This window comes from Salmo trutta, chromosome 23 (assembly GCF_901001165.1).
Source record: "Salmo trutta chromosome 23, fSalTru1.1, whole genome shotgun sequence".
NCBI lineage: Eukaryota > Metazoa > Chordata > Actinopteri > Salmoniformes > Salmonidae > Salmo > Salmo trutta.
In genome coordinates, this window is record NC_042979.1 from 34,128,348 (window position 1) to 34,146,022 (window position 17,675).

Here is a 17,675-nt window from a genome sequence, read left to right on the forward strand (position 1 = left end):
GTCCCTCCTAAAGCCCCACCTCTTTGAAAAGGCCTTACCCTTAAGCATCCCCCCCCTCAATTGTAATGCGACCTTGGGTCCTTGAAAGCGCTATATAAGTTCCATGTATTATTATTAAACATGGTATCGAAGTCAAAATTCTGGTATCGTGACAACACTAGCCTAGGCTACTTGATGCACAGGCTTATTCACTGCAAATGGGGCACTGCACCACTCGTGCATCAAAGCCATACTACAGCCTACTCCGGTTGTAAAGTGGTGCCATTAACTCAATATTAAATAGGTGAAAAATGTATGATATTCTCACAGAAAGCTGTGGCTCGCCTTTGTAACTAGAAAAACTAATTAGGCTTGGGCGGTATACCGTAAATATCGTATACCAGGTTATTTGGAAAATGCCACAGGATGGTTTTTCCAATAGCGTCAAAATTATTTATTAGAAGTTTTTCAAAAATTGTAATATTTGTAGCTACTTTAAGTCACCTTGTGCAACTTCTGCAGTCAACTTGCGTTCTGCAATTTACCCGTCACATTTTAAATGACGAAGCTTACCGTAGTTCCCCAGAACAGTTGAGCCAGTCACGTGTCTGTTTGTAAATAGCACAACGGAAGAAAGCGAGCTGGTGAGTCCATAGCGTTCTATATCTATCGGCGAGTCTCTGGTGTGCGGCGCACGAGGAGATGAAGTTACACTTTTATGCAATTCACTACTAAATGTTTGCCATCAGATATCTAATAATGGCTTTCTGCCAGGAGTCAGAGCTCTGGATGAGTTCTGTACAGATGCCATTTTTTCTCTGCTCTTCCTACTAGCGAAATCCTAGTATGAGAGGACAGTACGAGAATATGAAAATCTGGATACTGCCCAAGCCTAACAGTAATTGCTTTGTAAAAGTGTATTTTTCCCGCAATTGCATTTCAGGGAACGGTCATATGCTTGTACTTGTCAGAATGCATCTCCCCCTCCTCCATGCTCACAGTGGGGAGAGGGAGTGAGTGGCTCGCTCACACAGCAGCCGACAGCGAAACGAGGACAGGCTGATACTTTTATAGCAGGAATCAACATAACGCATAGGCTATTACTGTTGACCAAATAATGGTTTTAGAACAATCTACAGGAGCGTTGAGTAGCAAAAATCACAGAAAATGAATGCCGGTGTAGGTCATTTTCAGTTTATCGTCCCAGCTCTACTGCTGTCCCGTGTGTATGTGCAGAAGAATTGTATGCGTGTGTCACCATCAATCAGCTCATTTGTGGTGCGGCTTCATATTTAGTGCTGCTGGCAAGTCGTCAGGGGCCAACCCAAAGAATTCTGGGATGGCTATTTTAGGAGCTGTTACAAGGGAGCGTTTACCGACGATGCAACTCTGCATGAGCAGCACGCAGCGTCAGGCTTCATGCAAAGTATGACACTCCCATCAAATGTATGATTTAAATAGGCTATCCTCCATGCAAACACACTCCATTTATTCCTTCATGGAGATTTCTTGCCACATGCACACCCTTTACCGGACATGAATATCTATGAGTGCAACACACATGTTCAGCAGGGCCACATGATGGATGTCCCTGGTGTGTTCTGTTCTACAGAGAGAGGGCTATAACTCGGTTAGGACACACCCATAACTCCAGGCTTGTCAGTTTAGAGCAGGACTGCCCAATTCCGGTCCTGGAGGGCAGAAACACTTCTGGTTTTCATCCTCGCCTTGTAATAAGGGACTAACTCAAACCTTGGACTCCAGGTGAGTGTAATTAACTAACAGGTGGAAACAAAAAACAGAAGTGTTTCGGCCCTCCAGGACCAGAATTGGGCCACCGTGGTGTAGAAACAGGGCTGAGAGAGGGCTGGCTGACCGACCAAGAGCAGAAAGAGTAAGACTTGGTCTTAAAAATGTCCATCCAACATGGCATCATGACACATCAACCGAATTGATTAAGATCACAAATCTGAATGACGGATGAAGCACAGATGTGCTGTGTCAACTAGGAGAGACATCTCCTAAAAATTATTGAGAGGAGGCTGTGTTATGTTAGTACTGCTAATAGCAGGGCAACCACCCAACACTGAGTTATCACTAAGTGCTAAGAATATTCCCCTAAAAAAGAACACCACTCTGATGATGCGTTGTCTTGCTCGTTACGAAAGCCAGTATTCTGGGAAATGGTGTGAGCCAGTCAGGAAACAAGGTCAGATGATGTTCACTGGTTTATGTATATACACACACAGCGCATTCGGAAAGTATTCAGACACCTTGACTTTTTCCACATTTTGTTACAGCCTTTTTCTAAAATTGATTAAATAGTTTATCCCCTCAATCTACACACAATACCCCATAATGACAAAGCAAAAATAGACTCTTGGAAATGATAGCAAATGTATTTAAAAAAAAAAGAAATACACCAAAATATCACATTTACATAAGTTTTCAGATCCTTTACACAGTACTTTGTTGAAGCACCTTTGGCAGCGATTACAGCCTCGTGTCTTCTTCGTTATGACGCTACAAACCTGGCACTACAAGCTTGTATTTGGCGAGTGCCTCACATTCTTTTCTGCAGATCCTCTCAAGCTCTGTCGGGTTGGATGGGGAGCGTTGTTACACAGCTAGTTTCAGGTTTCTCAAGAGATGTTCGATCGGTGTTCAAGTCCAGGCTCTCGCTGGGCCAATCAAGGACATTCCGAGACTTGTCCCGAAGCCACTCCTGCGTTGTCTTGGCTGTGTGCTTAGTGTTGTTGTCCTGTTGGAAGGTGAACCTTCACCCCAGTCCGAGGTCCTGAGCGCTCTGGAGCAGGTTTTCATCAAGGATCTCTTTGTAATTTGCTCCGTTCATCTTTCCCCTCGATCCTGACTAGTCTCAGTTCCTGTCGCTGAAAAACATCCCCACAGCATGATGCTGCCACTACCATGCTTCACCATAGGGATGGTGTTAGGTTTCTTCCAGACGTGACGCTTGGCTTTCAGGCCGAAGAGTTCAGAAAATCTTGTTTCTCGTGGTCTGAGAGTCTTTAGGTGCCTTTTGGCAAACTCCAAGCAGGCGGTCATGTGCCTTTTACTGAGAAGTGGCTTCTGTCTGGCAACTCCACCATAAAGGCCTGATTGGTGGAGTGCTGCAGATGGTTCTCCTTCTGGAAGGTTCTCCCATTTCCACAGAGGAACTCTGGAGCTATGTCAGAATGGCTATCAGCTTCTTGGTCACCTCTCTGACCAAGGCCCTTCTCCCTTGATTGCTCAGTTTGGCCAGGCAGCCAGCTTTAGGAAGCGTCTTGGTGGTTCCAAACTTCTCCCATTTAAGAATGATGGAGGCCACTGTGTTCTTGGGGACCTTCAATGCTGCAGACATGTTTTGGTACCCTTCCCCAGATATGTGCCTCGACACAATCCTGTCTCGGAGCTCTCCGGACAATTCCTTTGACCTCCTGGCTTGGTTTGTGCTTTTCCAAATCATGTCCAATCAATCGAATTTCCTGCAGGTGGACTCCAATCAAGTTACAGAAACATTTCAAGGATAATCACTGGAAACAGGATCCACCTGTGCTCAATTTCTAGTAGCATAGCAAAAGGTCTGAATACTTATGTAAAGTAGGTATCCGTTTTTTAAATAAATGTACAAAAATGCCTGAACTTGTTTTCGCTTTGTCGTTATGGGGTATTGTGTGTAGATTGAGGGTAAAAATGTAATCAATTAATTTTAGAGTAAGGCTGTAAGGTAACAAAATGTGTAAAAAGTATTTGTATGAACAAAAATAAAAAACACAACAACTTAAGATCTTACTGAATCACAGTTCATAAGAAAATCAGTCAATTTAAATAAATTCCTCCGTGAAGAGCACACTTCTCCAGCGTGCCAGCGGCCATCGAAGGTGAGAATTTGCAGACTGAAGACCATTACGTAGCCGAACTGCAGGCAAGTCAAGACCCTGGTGAGGCCAACGAGCACGCAGATTAGCTTCTCTGAGACGGTTAATCTATGAGCGATTTCATCAGCAGTCCGAGGCGCTGGTTTCAAAATGATCCCGCAGGTGAAGAAGCCAGATGTGGAGGTCCTGGGCTGGCATGGTTACAAGTGGTCTGCGGTTGTGAGGCCGGTTGAACCTACTGCTAAATTCTCTAAAACGATGTTGAAGCGGCTTATGGTAGAGAAATTAACATTCAATTATCTGGCAACAGCTCTGGTTGACATTTCAGCAGTCACCATGACAATTGCACGCTCCATCAAAACTTTATTTCAGCTCATGAAACATGGGACCAACACTTTACATGTTACATTTATATTTTTGTTCAGTATAATAAAACATCTAAACACAGCTGTTTCAAATACAATCTAGGCCTCTCTAATTTAACTTAGCATAGGCATTAACATTTTAATTAGGCCTAACAAATAACAAAACATGGCTGTCTAAGAACACCAGGGCCGGCTAAAAGGGATCAGGGCCTAAAAGGAACACCCAAACTGCCAAATGCAGGTAGATTCTGGCATTGGTGGGTAAAATGTCTATTTCACCAGCCACGTTGTAAGGTGGTCAGGTCTCCAAAGTGTGAGCATTTCACTCGCAAGTATGATCATATTTATAGTAAAATAAATTCTGCATTAGCCGTTTAAAGATTTATGCCGTTTTGTTTCATAGCTGGTAAATGAAACGCAAAAAGTAAAAGAACTATGAATCCTATAGCAAACAATATACCACATTACTTCTTACGAGTAATACACTACCGGTCAAAAGTTTTATAACACCTACTCATGCAACGGTTTTTCTTTATTTGAACTTGTTTCCACATTGTAGAATAACACATTGAATTATGTAGTAACCAAGTGTTAAACAAATCAAAATATATTTTATATTTGAGATTCTTCAAATAGCCACCCTTTGGCCCGCCACACTCCACATTCCCGCTGCGATTCAGCACCACAGCAGAGGAACGAGGACACTCTAGGCGGCCACAAAATTAAGAAATGATATAACTAATATGTAAATAAAAGAAATTAGTTAAGGCTGGTTCGTTGCTAAAAAGCGTATTTTACAATGATCCTGTGAAATGAGGCCTGTGCCATGCATTTATGAAAGCACAGTTCTACTGGATGACATTAATATATGTTATGTTTATTGTAATTTGAACTATCATGGGGTTGTGTCATGTGTGATATACGTGGCTTATTGATAACTCTGTTTCCTACTATAGGCAGTTGGCTGCCTGGTGATGGCAACATTGTAATGCTCCGAAATGAAAAGTTGGCAACGATGTTTTGTTTCCAAGTGCTACTGAATAAGCTCAACTGAAACGCACGATACACATCATTACTGTAGCAATCGATTCCAAATCTTTATACATGACACAGTCGCGGCATACACTACATGACCAAAAGTATATTTGACACCTGCTCATCGAACATCTCATTCCAAAATCATGGGTATTAATATGGAGTTGGTCCCCTTTGCTGCTATAACAGCCTCCACTCTTCTGGGAAGGCTTTCCACTAGATGTTGGAACATTGCTGCGGGTACTTGCTTCCATTCAGCCACAAGTGAGGTCGGCCACTGATGTTTGGCTATTAGGCCTGGCTCGCAGTCGGCGTTCCAATTAATCCCAAAGGTGTTCGATGGGGTTAAGGTCAGGGCTCTGTGCAGGCCAGTCAAGTTCTTCCACACCGATCTCAACCACAGAACTCTCTACAATGTCATTGTATGCTGTAGGGTTAAGATTTCCCTTTACTGGAACTAAGGGGCCTAGCCCGAACCATGGAAAACAGCCCCAGACCATTATTCCTCCTCCACCAAACTTTACAGTTGGCACTATGCATTGGGGCAGGTAGGGTTCACCTGGCATCAGCCAAACGCAGATTAGTTTGTCGGACTGCCAGATGGGGAAGCGTGATTCATCACTCCAGAGAATGCGTTTCCACTGATCCAGAGTCCAATGGTGGCAAGCTCTACACCACTCCAGCCGATGCTTGGCATTGCGCATTGTAATCGTAGGCTTGTGTGCGGCTGCTCGGCCATGGAAACCCATTTCATGAAGCTCCCGAGGAACAGTTCTTGTGCTGACATTGCTTCCAGTGGCATGTTTGGAACTCGGTAGTGAGTGTTGCAACCGTGGACAGACGATTTTTAAGCGCTACGCACTTCAGCACTCGGTGGCCCCGTTCTGTGAGCTTGTGTGGCCTACCACTTCGTGACTGAGCCGTTGTTGCTCCTAGACGTTTCCACTTCACAATAACAGCACTTACAGTTGACCGGGACACCTCTAGCAGGGCTGAAATATAGTACATAAATTGAAAGGGTGTCGACATACACTATATGTACAAAAGTATGTTGATCTTGCCTTGGGCGGCAGCAGAACTGCTGGGATTGGGCCTGATGAACACAATAATTTGCCTCTAATTTACTTGGACCTTGACCTGCTCAAACTGAGCCGCTGGGAAGTTAACTGTCCAAATCGTTGAAGCAGCTTGCGATGCGAATCAGCCTCCTTACTTTTTACTCAAGGGTGAACTTGAGGCCGTCTTCACGTTTTGGAGAAAGAATCCCCTCTCGGCAGGTACACTGGAAACTGGAATAATCAACACAATCTTCCAAGTTTGCCCAGTCGGGATACACTTAGCTAAGGTCCCTAATGAAGAACACGTATTTTGCATGAGTGAAAAGAGAAACACACAACACTAATTTCCAAGCAGCTAGAGGATTTATTAACCTATGAAGTAGCCTATATTTGCATTTGAAGTTGGAGCACATCGATTGGAATTTCCATCAATGAACAAAAAGCTTTATTTTGTATTGGATTTTTTGTTTAAAAAAATCATCTTTTCATTTTTTGGGGGACGACGACAAAAGCCGGCATTTACCGGCTAACGGGAATCCTTATTCTAAAATATATATATTTTAAAGAATACTCAATCTAAACACAATACCCAATAACGTCAAAGCGAAAAAAGCTTTTTGACATTTTTATAAACATATTAAAAATAAAAAACTGAAATACCTTTTTTTTTTTTACATAAGCATTCAGACCCTTTGCTATGCGACTCGAAATAAAACTGGTGCATTCTGTTTCTGTTGATCATTCTTGAGAAGTTTCAACAACTTTGAGTACATCTGTGGTAAATTCTATTGATTGGACATGATTTGAAAAGGCACACACCTGTCTATATAAGGGACAGCAGTTGACAGTGCACGTCAGAGCAATAACCAAGCCAGGAGGTCGAAGGAATTGTCCGTAGAGCTCAGAGACAGGGTTGTGTCGAGGCACAGATCTGGGGAAGGGTACCAAAAAATGTCTGCAGCATTGAAGGTCCCCAAGAACACAGTGGACTCCATCATTCTTACATGGAAGAAGTTTGGAACCACCAAGACTTCCTAGAGCTGACCACCCGGCCAAACTGAGCAATCAGGGGAGAAGGGCCTTGGTCAGGTAGGTGACCAAGAACCCGATGGTTACTCTGACATAGCTCCAGAATTCCTCTGTTGAGATGGGAGAACCTTCCAGAAGGACAACCATCTCTGCAGCACACCACCAATCAGGCCTTTATGGTAGAGTTGCCAGACAGAAGCCACTCCTCAGTAAAAGGCACATGACAGCCCGCTTAGAGTTTGCACCTTAAGGACTCTCAGAAACAAGGTTCTCTGGTCTGATGAAACCAAGATGGAACTCTTTGGCCCGAATGCCAAGCGTCACGTCTAGAGAAAACCAGGCAACATCCCTACGGTGAAGCATGGTGGTGGCAGCATCATGCTGTGGAAATGTTTTTCAGCAAGGGGAAGATGAACGGAGCAAAGTACAAAGAGAACCTTGATGAAAACCTGCTCCAGAGCGCTCAGAACCTCAGACTGGGGCAAAGGTTCACCTTCCAACATGACAAGGACCCCAATTACACAGCCAAGACAACGCAGGAATGGCTTCAAGACAAGTCTCAATGTCCTTGAGTGGCCCAGCCAGAACCCAATCGAACATCTCTGGAGATCTGAAAATAGCTGTGCAGCGACTCTCCCCATCCAACCCGACAGAGCTTGAGAGGATCTGCAGAGAAGAATGGGAGAAACTCCCCAAACACAGGTGTGCTTAGCTTGTAGCGTCATACCCAAGAAGACTCGAGGCTGTAATCGATGCCAACGGTGCTTCAACAAAGTACTGAGTAAAGTGTCTGAAAGGTTATGTCAACGTGATATTTCTAAAAACCTGTTTTTGCTTTGTCATTATGGGATATTGTGTGTAGATTGATGAGGGGAAAAAAACACTTCTCAATTTTAGAATAAGGCTATAACGTAACAAAATTTTGAAAGTCAAGGGGTCTGAATACTTTCCGAATGCACTGCAGCTGTATATAGAGTATAGCTGTATATAGAGTATAGCTGTATATAGAGTAGGGATACTCAACGCTTATCCGACAAGGTCTGGACCTGCTGGTTCTGTTTTACCTGATAATTCATTGCACACACCTGGTGTCCGATGTCTAAATCAGTCCCTGATTATAGGGGAACAATTTAAAAATGCAGTGGAACAGGCTTCGAGGTCCAGAGTTGCGTTTGAGGGATAGAGAGTATAGATGTATAAAGTATAGCTGTACAGAGTATAGATGTATAGCTGAGCTCAGACACAGCAGCTCCTGTCTTCGTCTTGTCTAATTCCTCACCTCACAGGTGTTGTAGTCCTCAGAGTCCAGCAGGAGGCAGAGTTTGGGCAGCAGCTCGGGCCAGTTCTGCAGCTCCCCTTTGGAGGCGATGGTGGTGATGAGGATGCCTAGGACAGGAGAGAGAGAGTGAGAGATGAGACGGGTCTCCTCGAAGCATTTCTACAACCAATCAATCCTTCCTTATAACAAATCTCCAAGCTTGGCTTGGAAACCATTACTCTGTTTGAGGATTTCCAATGAACTCCACTGTGTCATCATCAGGACTGACAGAGCCAATATCCTGCACTGAGTCAGTTTATTACAGGTGATTCACACACTCCTGTTCGTTCCTGACAGATGTTTGGTAACTGTGGCAACAGAGCCCTGGCATCGTCTGCTGCCTCTGATAAGGACACCATGCAAACCCCATTGGCTCCCTCAACAGGCCAGCTGGCCAATCAAAAGCTTCAGAAAAAAACATGCAGCCAGACACTAGCGAGAATGACTAACAAGGTTTCAGGTCAATTACGAAGGTGGAGAAAAATAACCAGAATATGTCATGCTAGGGTACGGTCTAAAATGAATCCCACGCTAAAGCCTGATGGACAGCAATTAAACTAATCCACTGTAGCAGCTTTCCTTGTGGTACAAGATGACTGACACGCAATTAATGCAATTAAAATGCAATGCAATTCATTTCCTGTTCAACTAACCTGATCAAAGGTGGGCAAGCCATACAAACATGATATCATCACATTATTAAGTGCTTGTGAAAAAGGGATTTTGTTATGCATCACTGAAGGAACAAACCATGTAGAATTTAAACAACCAAGACTGTCTTGATCTGATCTAGTCTGCCTCTTGACCTAGCCGCGTCACAGATCTGTTTCTGCTGTGTTGCCCACTCCTATTGTCATGCCAAACATATACACTAGTAGGATACAGCACAAACAGATCTGGAACCAAGCTACACCTGACCCCATATGACTTATTCAACAAGATATACAGTACACTCTGCTTACTGAATGTGGTTATCATGATCAAATTATCCAGCGCGGATGTGATCACTAGAAGAGGAGTGCACTGTAATTCAATGAAGACAACATACTCTGTTACAAATGCAGGCTACTTCACTTACCCGCAGTGGCCCGGATGAGGGGCGAGGAGTCTCCAATGTTCTGTAGACACTCGCTCTTAATGAAGTCAGACACTCCATTGGGGAAGTTCTGGTAGTGGGCCTTCACATTGTTCTTTAGGATCAGACCACTAAGAGAGCGGGTCGCCTCATCTGGAGAGAGCGAGAGATTGGGGGGAGGGGGGGGGGGGGGTACAATGAGAAATGGGTGGTAGATTTTAGGGCTCAATTCCATTTCAATTAAGTCAATGATTACTCTAAGCTGAAATGCATAACTGAATTAGGCCTAAACATCCAATGAAGAGTTTTCCCAATTCACACCGAATTCCAATTTGTCTCCAAAATTGAGTTTTAATAGAATTATCTACCGCAACTTGGCCTACCTTCTACATGTTTTTGAATAGCGTATAAATAGAGGGGAGCTTGAATAGAGGGCCCGCGGGACCTGCGGGACGACACAGATCATTCCGAAGCAGATCATTGCGGCTCAGGTCATTATGATTCTTGCTGCTTTAAGTTCAGTAGCCATACCTGCGAGATCAGGTGTGCGTGTGGTCTCAATTTAATATAGAGTAGGCTATAGCCTATGCATGGGCGAAGAAGCACGGGGCAGTTACCTATCCAATAAAATGTACTTCCTAAATATGATTAGGCTATAGTTTACATTGCCTAGAAATAAATATTGATCACCCATATTTCTCTGTCTGAAAATCTTCCCACTCCTACAAGGTAGGCTCTAAAAATAGCTCAAGAGAAAGTCTCTCCAACTCTGCACTCTTCAAACTACATCTAACATATTGGCTGATATAGCCTAATATGAAATGGGCACGTGAGAATCTCTTATCATTTAACCTATTTTTGCGCATTTCATATTGCCTATAAGGTGCAACATTTCTGGGACCATGGCTGGAAAGTGGGCTGGGTCACATACGCCTAAAATAAACATTGCGAGACTGCGTTAGAGTTGGTTGGAATCGAACAGAATGTGCAGGCAAGGTGCAGTGTGAAAAGCTGCAGTTGCAGGTGGGAGCGGGATGAAGAAATCAGTCCTGCGCAGACCTCTACTTGAAAACACTATTAAGTACATTAGAGACAAACAGGTTAAACTACTAAAGTGAGAAAGGGGTTGCTGTATAGCCATGTGTCATATTGCAACACTACTAGAAAACCAAAACATACACAAACTCCCATACCCTCTACCCAGTATGAGGCACTCAGCCAGCTAAACCAAAACAAGAGAAGCATGTAGCTAGATTCCTGTTGATGCTAAGGAAAAAGTAGGAGTGTGACCTCATAGCAGAAGTCTGAGAAGGCATTAGCAAAGCTGGATAGCAACAGCAAATCAGCCAATGGCAAATTATTGCTTTCACTGACTTCTCTGAATCAAAGCTGAAGAAAATTGAAACATTCCCCTTACAAAACATTGCTCTATTTCAGAGTTTCCCATACTCGGTCCTGGCCCCCCCTGGCTGCACGTTCAGTTTTTTTCCTTAGCACTACACATCTGATTCAAATAACCAACTCATCATCAAGCTTTGATGATTTGAAATCAGCTGTTTAGTGCCAGGCCTACAATCAAAGTCATGGCCTCAGAGTCATTGAGTATGGTTACATGCACACAATAACATAATTATTGTGGATAGTCAGATTAATATAATAATTTGAATAAAACATGTTGCATGCTTTGCAAGAAGAATGATTTCCCTAATAATCCTGTTTACATGGACCCATCTGAAATCAGGCTACCTGATGGCACTCTGATAAATGCAGAAAGTCACCAATGAAAATGAATTTTCTACTACAGCAACAAATGTATTTTTGGGAAGCATATTTGATTTTGAGCACGGACATATAACGTTTGTATGTGACAAGTACTTCTCAGCCGCATTCATTCAGCTGTTCCGAACTCACTTCACTGGCGCTAAAGGAGGGAGGCTCGTTTGGCTGCTGCTAGCACATGCACAGATCAAATACGTCGCTGGAACGCAGATTAAGGTGTTTACATGTCCTAATAATGTTAAAGATAGTGCAGAAAATCTGGTGTTTTAATCAGCGTATGCTTACTTTGATTTTGACCTTACGACGATTACGATAAGCAGAGGAAGGTGTTTACATGACTTTCATAATCTGCCTAGTGTCATAGTCGGCATAATAATTACTGTGCATTTAAATGTACAGTGTTTCCGTTTGGTCAAAGGTCAAATCAGCAAATTATTGTGTTAGGTAGTGAGGGATAGTTTCCTTCAGGCTAATCAATGGGCATCACCCAGTGATATCTTACTGTCTGATAATTCTCCTTCATGGGCATGGCTGTCTGATCCAATGTCTCCCTCTGTTCTGATTGAAATTACACTCAAATTCCATTTTCGCTGCTCCTCTCTTGACCCTGAGCGGTGTAACAAATGCCTTCCTTAAAGGCAATGGCTCATCAGCTCAAACCATTGGGTCATCTACTGCTAGTGTACAGTAACAGGCTGTCAGGCAGGTCAGGATTTGCGTGTCGCCCCGCCAGGCATAAGACTTTAAAATTAGAGTGACCCATATTCTAGTGGTGCGGTGTGGTGCCATATCATCAGTGACAAGACAGAAGACACCGGCCGTGGGGTTCGTCGCCAGGGTTCTCCACTCCTAGAACAGACAGCCACGTTGCCCCTGTCATTAGATGGTCTGAAAGTCAGCCTGTGTGTAACCTCACCCCCAGAGAGAGCTGGCTAGTGGACGTGATTAGCCTTTCTGACTGCCAGTGGCCATACTGTAACCTGCAGTAGTGTTCTGTACTAATATGCATTGAAAGAAATTAAAGATAGCTTCAGGGCATTGGTGTAAATATGACATGGAGAATGAGGGTGGAGGGGTAAATGTCCTACCTTCTGATTTCAACTTCGTCAGCACGAATATCAAGTAGTTGTTGAAGTCTGGGTATTGGTTGAGCTGTTCCAATCTCTGAAGAGGACATTGGTTAAGGTGCAATTCTACATTGGGTGCAAAACCATAGGAGTAGACATGTGTGTGTGCTGTATAAAGGTCGATGTTGACCAGCCATTAGTGTTAAACGGCCTGCAAACACTTGCCACAGTGATGCCGAAACGTTGCTGATTAACCCAATAAATTACTGGGAGCTTGTATACAGAGTGTGCGACTCTATTCTTACAGCATCCAGTTTACTCACCGTTAGTCAGCACCTCTACCAACTTTTGGGGGGGGTGCGCCCGCTCATGCTTTTTAATAAAATGTTTTTTTTAGGGACCATCAATGGACACCATGAATAACTGATTATCAGAAATCAGTCACAGTTATCATAGGGTGCCCAACAGGCTGATGCTGTGCAGTTTGCACACATATCCAAATAGAAGCACTTGGTATTTCAACAACATTGACTAGTGGTGCTAAGCCTTGACCAGACAGACGGAACTCTAATCTGTATGACATACATGGACAATATTGCATCACTCAAACACTACACATGGTAGGTTGACTATAAAGACGTTATAACAAAACAACAACGAACAAGGTCTTCAATGCACACCAACATTCATGATTTGATTGTGCCTTGATACTGTAAGACCTGTGGTGATGACAATGTGGATCGGATTTATTATCCGATCACAAGCGCGTGTGGCTGGCTACAAAGTCCCCTTCCTACACTCAGGTTCAACAAGATGTCAAGACAAAAGTTTCCAACAAAATGACAACGTTGTTTTGAGCTTTCTTTTTAACATCACATTGTATAACGGGAGAGAATGGAAACCCGACTGGGGCCGACAGGGGCTGGGGTGACTCTCTAAACACAGGGCTTGCAGTTTCTTTGTTGCATTTAAGCCCCCAAGGGTCAGTAACACCCCCAGCAAGCTAGTTACACTGTACCCGCTATGACATTATTTCAAAACACTACTAGGAAATCAAAGGATTTTAGATTATACGAAACTGTCATAGGGAATACATTTGTTGAAATTATTTATGGATTCCGTAAAGATTGTGGTGTCATGCAACAGCTGTCACTTATGACATTTCCATCATACTGTAACTGATTCAATAGAAAATGTACTTTGGTCATATTTCTGACATTGTACAGTAAGTAGCTAGCTGGCTAACTATATTGTAGTGCGAGCCCTGCCCGCGTGTAATGTTAGCCAAGCTAACCGAAAAGCTACCACGAAACACCTCAAATCTACCACTTTTACATTAAGCCGAGAGCGAAGGATACTTGCTGGACGGATCTTTGAGTGGACGTATCGGGAGACTGGGACTCTTTCAAAAGCTGTAGAATTTGCTGAAGTCCTTGCTCATCTGGTTTCCACTCGCACTCCATCTTGGTTTGCTGCAATGAGATGAAACGGATAATGCAATTGTCAACACACACTGTAAATTAACGTTTTCCTCTTCCCAGTTGAAGAGTCGCCATTAGATTTGCTAAGCAGTGTAAATTGCATACATTATTGTTTCACCTACCGAATATATCGTAGTCTTTCTTCCTCAAATGCTACTGTGTTGAATTTATAACGTTAGACTTGGGCCTGTCAGCACAGAGACATTCCGTTTTTACAACAAGCTACTCATACGGATTCATGGCGCATTTACAAGACCCAACTGTGCTGTGACGTCTGCAAGGTCCTAGTGCACGTCAATTTCATTCCACTCTATTCCACTCAGGTTCTTCTTTTTCTTCTTCTTTTTCTTCTTCTTTTTCTTCTTCTTTTTCTTCTTCTTCTTCTTCTTCTTCTTCTTCTCCTGTGTTCGCACCTATTGTATGTCGCCACCTATTGTACTACAACAACAACAACCCATCCTTTGCAGAAAAGGGGGAAAACTACATCACAAAACCCCAAAACAATTGTAAAAATTGTCTGTCCTTAGTTGCAACTCTCACTACCGAGTTACACACTGCCTCTGGAAGCAACGTCAGCAAAATAACTGTTCATCTGGAGCTTCATGAAATGGGTTTCGATGGCCGAGCAGCCGCACACAAGCCTAAGATCACCATGCGCAATGCCAAGCATCGGCTGGAGTGATGTAAAGCTCAGACATTGAACTCTGGATCAGTGGAAAGGTGTTCTCTGGAGTGATGAATCACGCTTCACCATCTGGCAGTCCGACGGACAAATCTGGGTTTGGCAGTTGCCAGGAGAACACCTACCAGCCCCAATGCGTAGTGCCAACTGTAAAGTTTGGTGGAGGAGGAATAATGGTCTGAGGCTGTTTTTCATGGTTTGGGCTAGGCTCCTTAGTTCCAGTGAAGGGATATCTTAATGCTAAAGCATACAATGACATTCAACAATTCTGTGCTTCCATCTTTGCGGCAACAGTTTGGGGAAGGCCCTTTCCTGTTTCAGCATGACAATGCCCCCGTACACAAAGCAAGGTCCATACAGAAATGATTTGTCGAGATCAGTATGGAAGAATTTGACTCGCCTGCACAGAGCTCTGACCTTAACCCCATCGAACACCTTTGGGATTAATTGGAATGCCGACTGCGAGCCAGGCCTAATCGCCCAACATCAGTGCCCGACCTCACTAATGCTCTTGTGGCTGAATGGAAGCAAGTCCCCGCAGCAATGTTTCAACAGTGGAAAGCCTTCACAGAAGAGTGGAGGCTGTTATAGCAGCAAAGGGGAGACCAACTCCATATTAATGCCCATCATTTTGGAATGAGATGTTCGACAAGCAGGTATCCACATACTTTCGGTCATGTAGTGTATGTTACATCAAACCCCATCCCACTCCTTCAGTCACAGTCCAATCCAAATCACATCCCTACACAGGCTCAGGGGCCAGGGAGGGGGGAAATCTTCAGACAGAATTTCCTGCAATGCCTTGGCCGTGAGGTCCTGTAGATCCAAGTACCTTTTAGGCGCATTCTCAATAATGTCCAGTTTCTCTGACTTCTTGTTAGTTTGGCCAGTATAGTTTATCACCTGCACAATAAAAGCAACAACATCTACCTTCTTCACAATCAGAGTTTCAGAATCTCTCAGCTGCTGAACTACATTCTCAGCAGACTTCGAGGCATCCACTACCATAACTTCCTTATCTCACTGCCTCCACATAGTAGACCTGCTTGACTGCCCTGATCCTTGCTACTGCCAATGGCGATTTTAGCATGTAAATCTTGGTGGGGCAAAAAAAAACTAAAAGTGGAATGCATGCCAGCAAAGCCACTACACAACACAACACTAAACAATACATTCATTGCACTATAACGGTCACCAAAAACTGTTAAGGCCTAAATAAAGCTGTCCCAACATCTTACCACTGCTACACCTGGCTATCAGTAGAGCCTTGTCTGGCAGCAAAACACTTCATTCAGCCTCATTTACTGCCTTTTAAAAAACATAGCAGATATGGCTGACTTGCTTAAACAAATGTGGTTTCTAATGACAATTGAGATATACAAACTATGGCATAAGGGGACGGCAAGCGGATAAGAGGCAATCCGTAATTTCGATTAAGACATTAATGAGCGAGCTAGGACAGACGTAGTCAATATAACTATTTGTTCAGCACTTTTGAAATGTACAACGACAGAATTCAGAACATGGGCCATTCTTACAGTGTTCTCCCTGTACATCAAGTCAGAATCGTAGGATAAATAAAGGGGCATATGAAGGGGCATATGAAAGCTCTTACAAAATTTGATGATTACATTTCTCTAAAACAGGTTATAGGCTACGTGTGCACCACCAAGTCAGAACAGTAGGCGAAATTAAGAGGAGTAAATAGACCAAATTATTAGGGTGAGGCAAATGGGCTACTAACATCTTACTACACAACATACACTTAGTATTACTTTCTTAGCTACAGTATACATATCTCCCTGGCATATTACATCATTTATGCAGCAGCATACAATACATTTTTGGACTCACCTTGTTGTGCTGTGCTCACCTGAACAGGAAGATGGCGCGGCGGTCCTTCGTGGGTATATTTTGTCATCAAAGTCTGGCATTCTCTGGATTTATGGTGCTTTCAAAACAACTGGGAACTCTGAAAAAAACAATGTCGAATCACGATGACGTCATTGATCTTCAGGTCTTAGCTCTAGAAAGAGGCCGGATTTACAACTTCGAGTTGGATGACCGTTCAAAACTTATTTTCCCAGTCGGACCTCGTTTATTCCCAACTTCCCAGTTGTCTTGAACTCACTCAAGTCAAGTTTTCGCAGTTCCGAGTTAACAGTTGTTTTTGTGCACGGCACAAATCATGCTTCATTGACAGCATGGCCAATATTGAATGTTTATCATTTTTTACTTGAAAAATAGCCCCTTAATCCCAGATTTGGGACCACACAGCCACTGTCACTGATTTTTTCCAAACCACTCATTGTTGAATTTGCGATTTCCCGCTTGTTGTGTAATGTTTATATCCAATGGCCGATGAACACTAATACATTTTATCTATAATTTCTCTTCATTATTTCTCTTCATATGACAAGTATTAAAAAGGATTTGCCAGTAGTTTGTAGACTTGATTCATGATGATGACTGCTTGCTGAGATTTTGAAAGTATGATGATCAGTCCATTCAAAGCTACTGTACATATAACGTGATTTGACATAATTTTATCTGTGGCCAATGACCTTGAGCCTTCTTGGATGGGCACTTCTAATGTAACTTAATGGCAGCACCCAAAGGGCTAGAATTTCGAGGTCTACCCTGAGACTTGGCGGTGACGTAGTGCCCCCATGAGTGACGTAGTGTCACTCATGGGGGCACTACATCACTACGTATGTTTCGAGTGGATGATATGTTTCGAGTGGATGAACTTGTGCGGGTAGCCTAGTAAAGGAGCCCTTTGAAGTGACTGTTTGACAGTCAGATGAAAACAACATTGTGTTTATGCCACAATAAATGGGAATACATTTTAAAAGTTAACGAGGTGACACCAATCGTTTTGCATGTATTTGCATATTTCCATTAGGGAACACCTTCTCTATGATGT

At 43.3% G+C, this 17,675-nt stretch overlaps 1 protein-coding gene across 2 annotated transcripts in view; it reads right to left on the minus strand.

Moving 5' to 3' along the window:
- LOC115159859 (transportin-1) overlaps positions 1–14,389 on the minus strand; it is a 47,098-nt gene extending 32,709 nt beyond the window's left edge. For both annotated transcript variants that reach the window (XM_029709931.1, XM_029709932.1), the window contains exons 1-5: positions 14,190–14,389; positions 13,945–14,058; positions 12,608–12,683; positions 9,744–9,893; positions 8,627–8,733 (exon numbers count right to left, since the gene is read on the minus strand). In XM_029709931.1, coding sequence (XP_029565791.1) covers positions 8,627–8,733; positions 9,744–9,893; positions 12,608–12,683; positions 13,945–14,049 — 438 coding nt within the window. In that variant the 5' untranslated portion in view covers positions 14,050–14,058; positions 14,190–14,389. The remainder of the gene's footprint in view (positions 1–8,626; positions 8,734–9,743; positions 9,894–12,607; positions 12,684–13,944; positions 14,059–14,189) is intronic.
- Between the last annotated feature and the right edge of the window lie 3,286 nt (positions 14,390–17,675).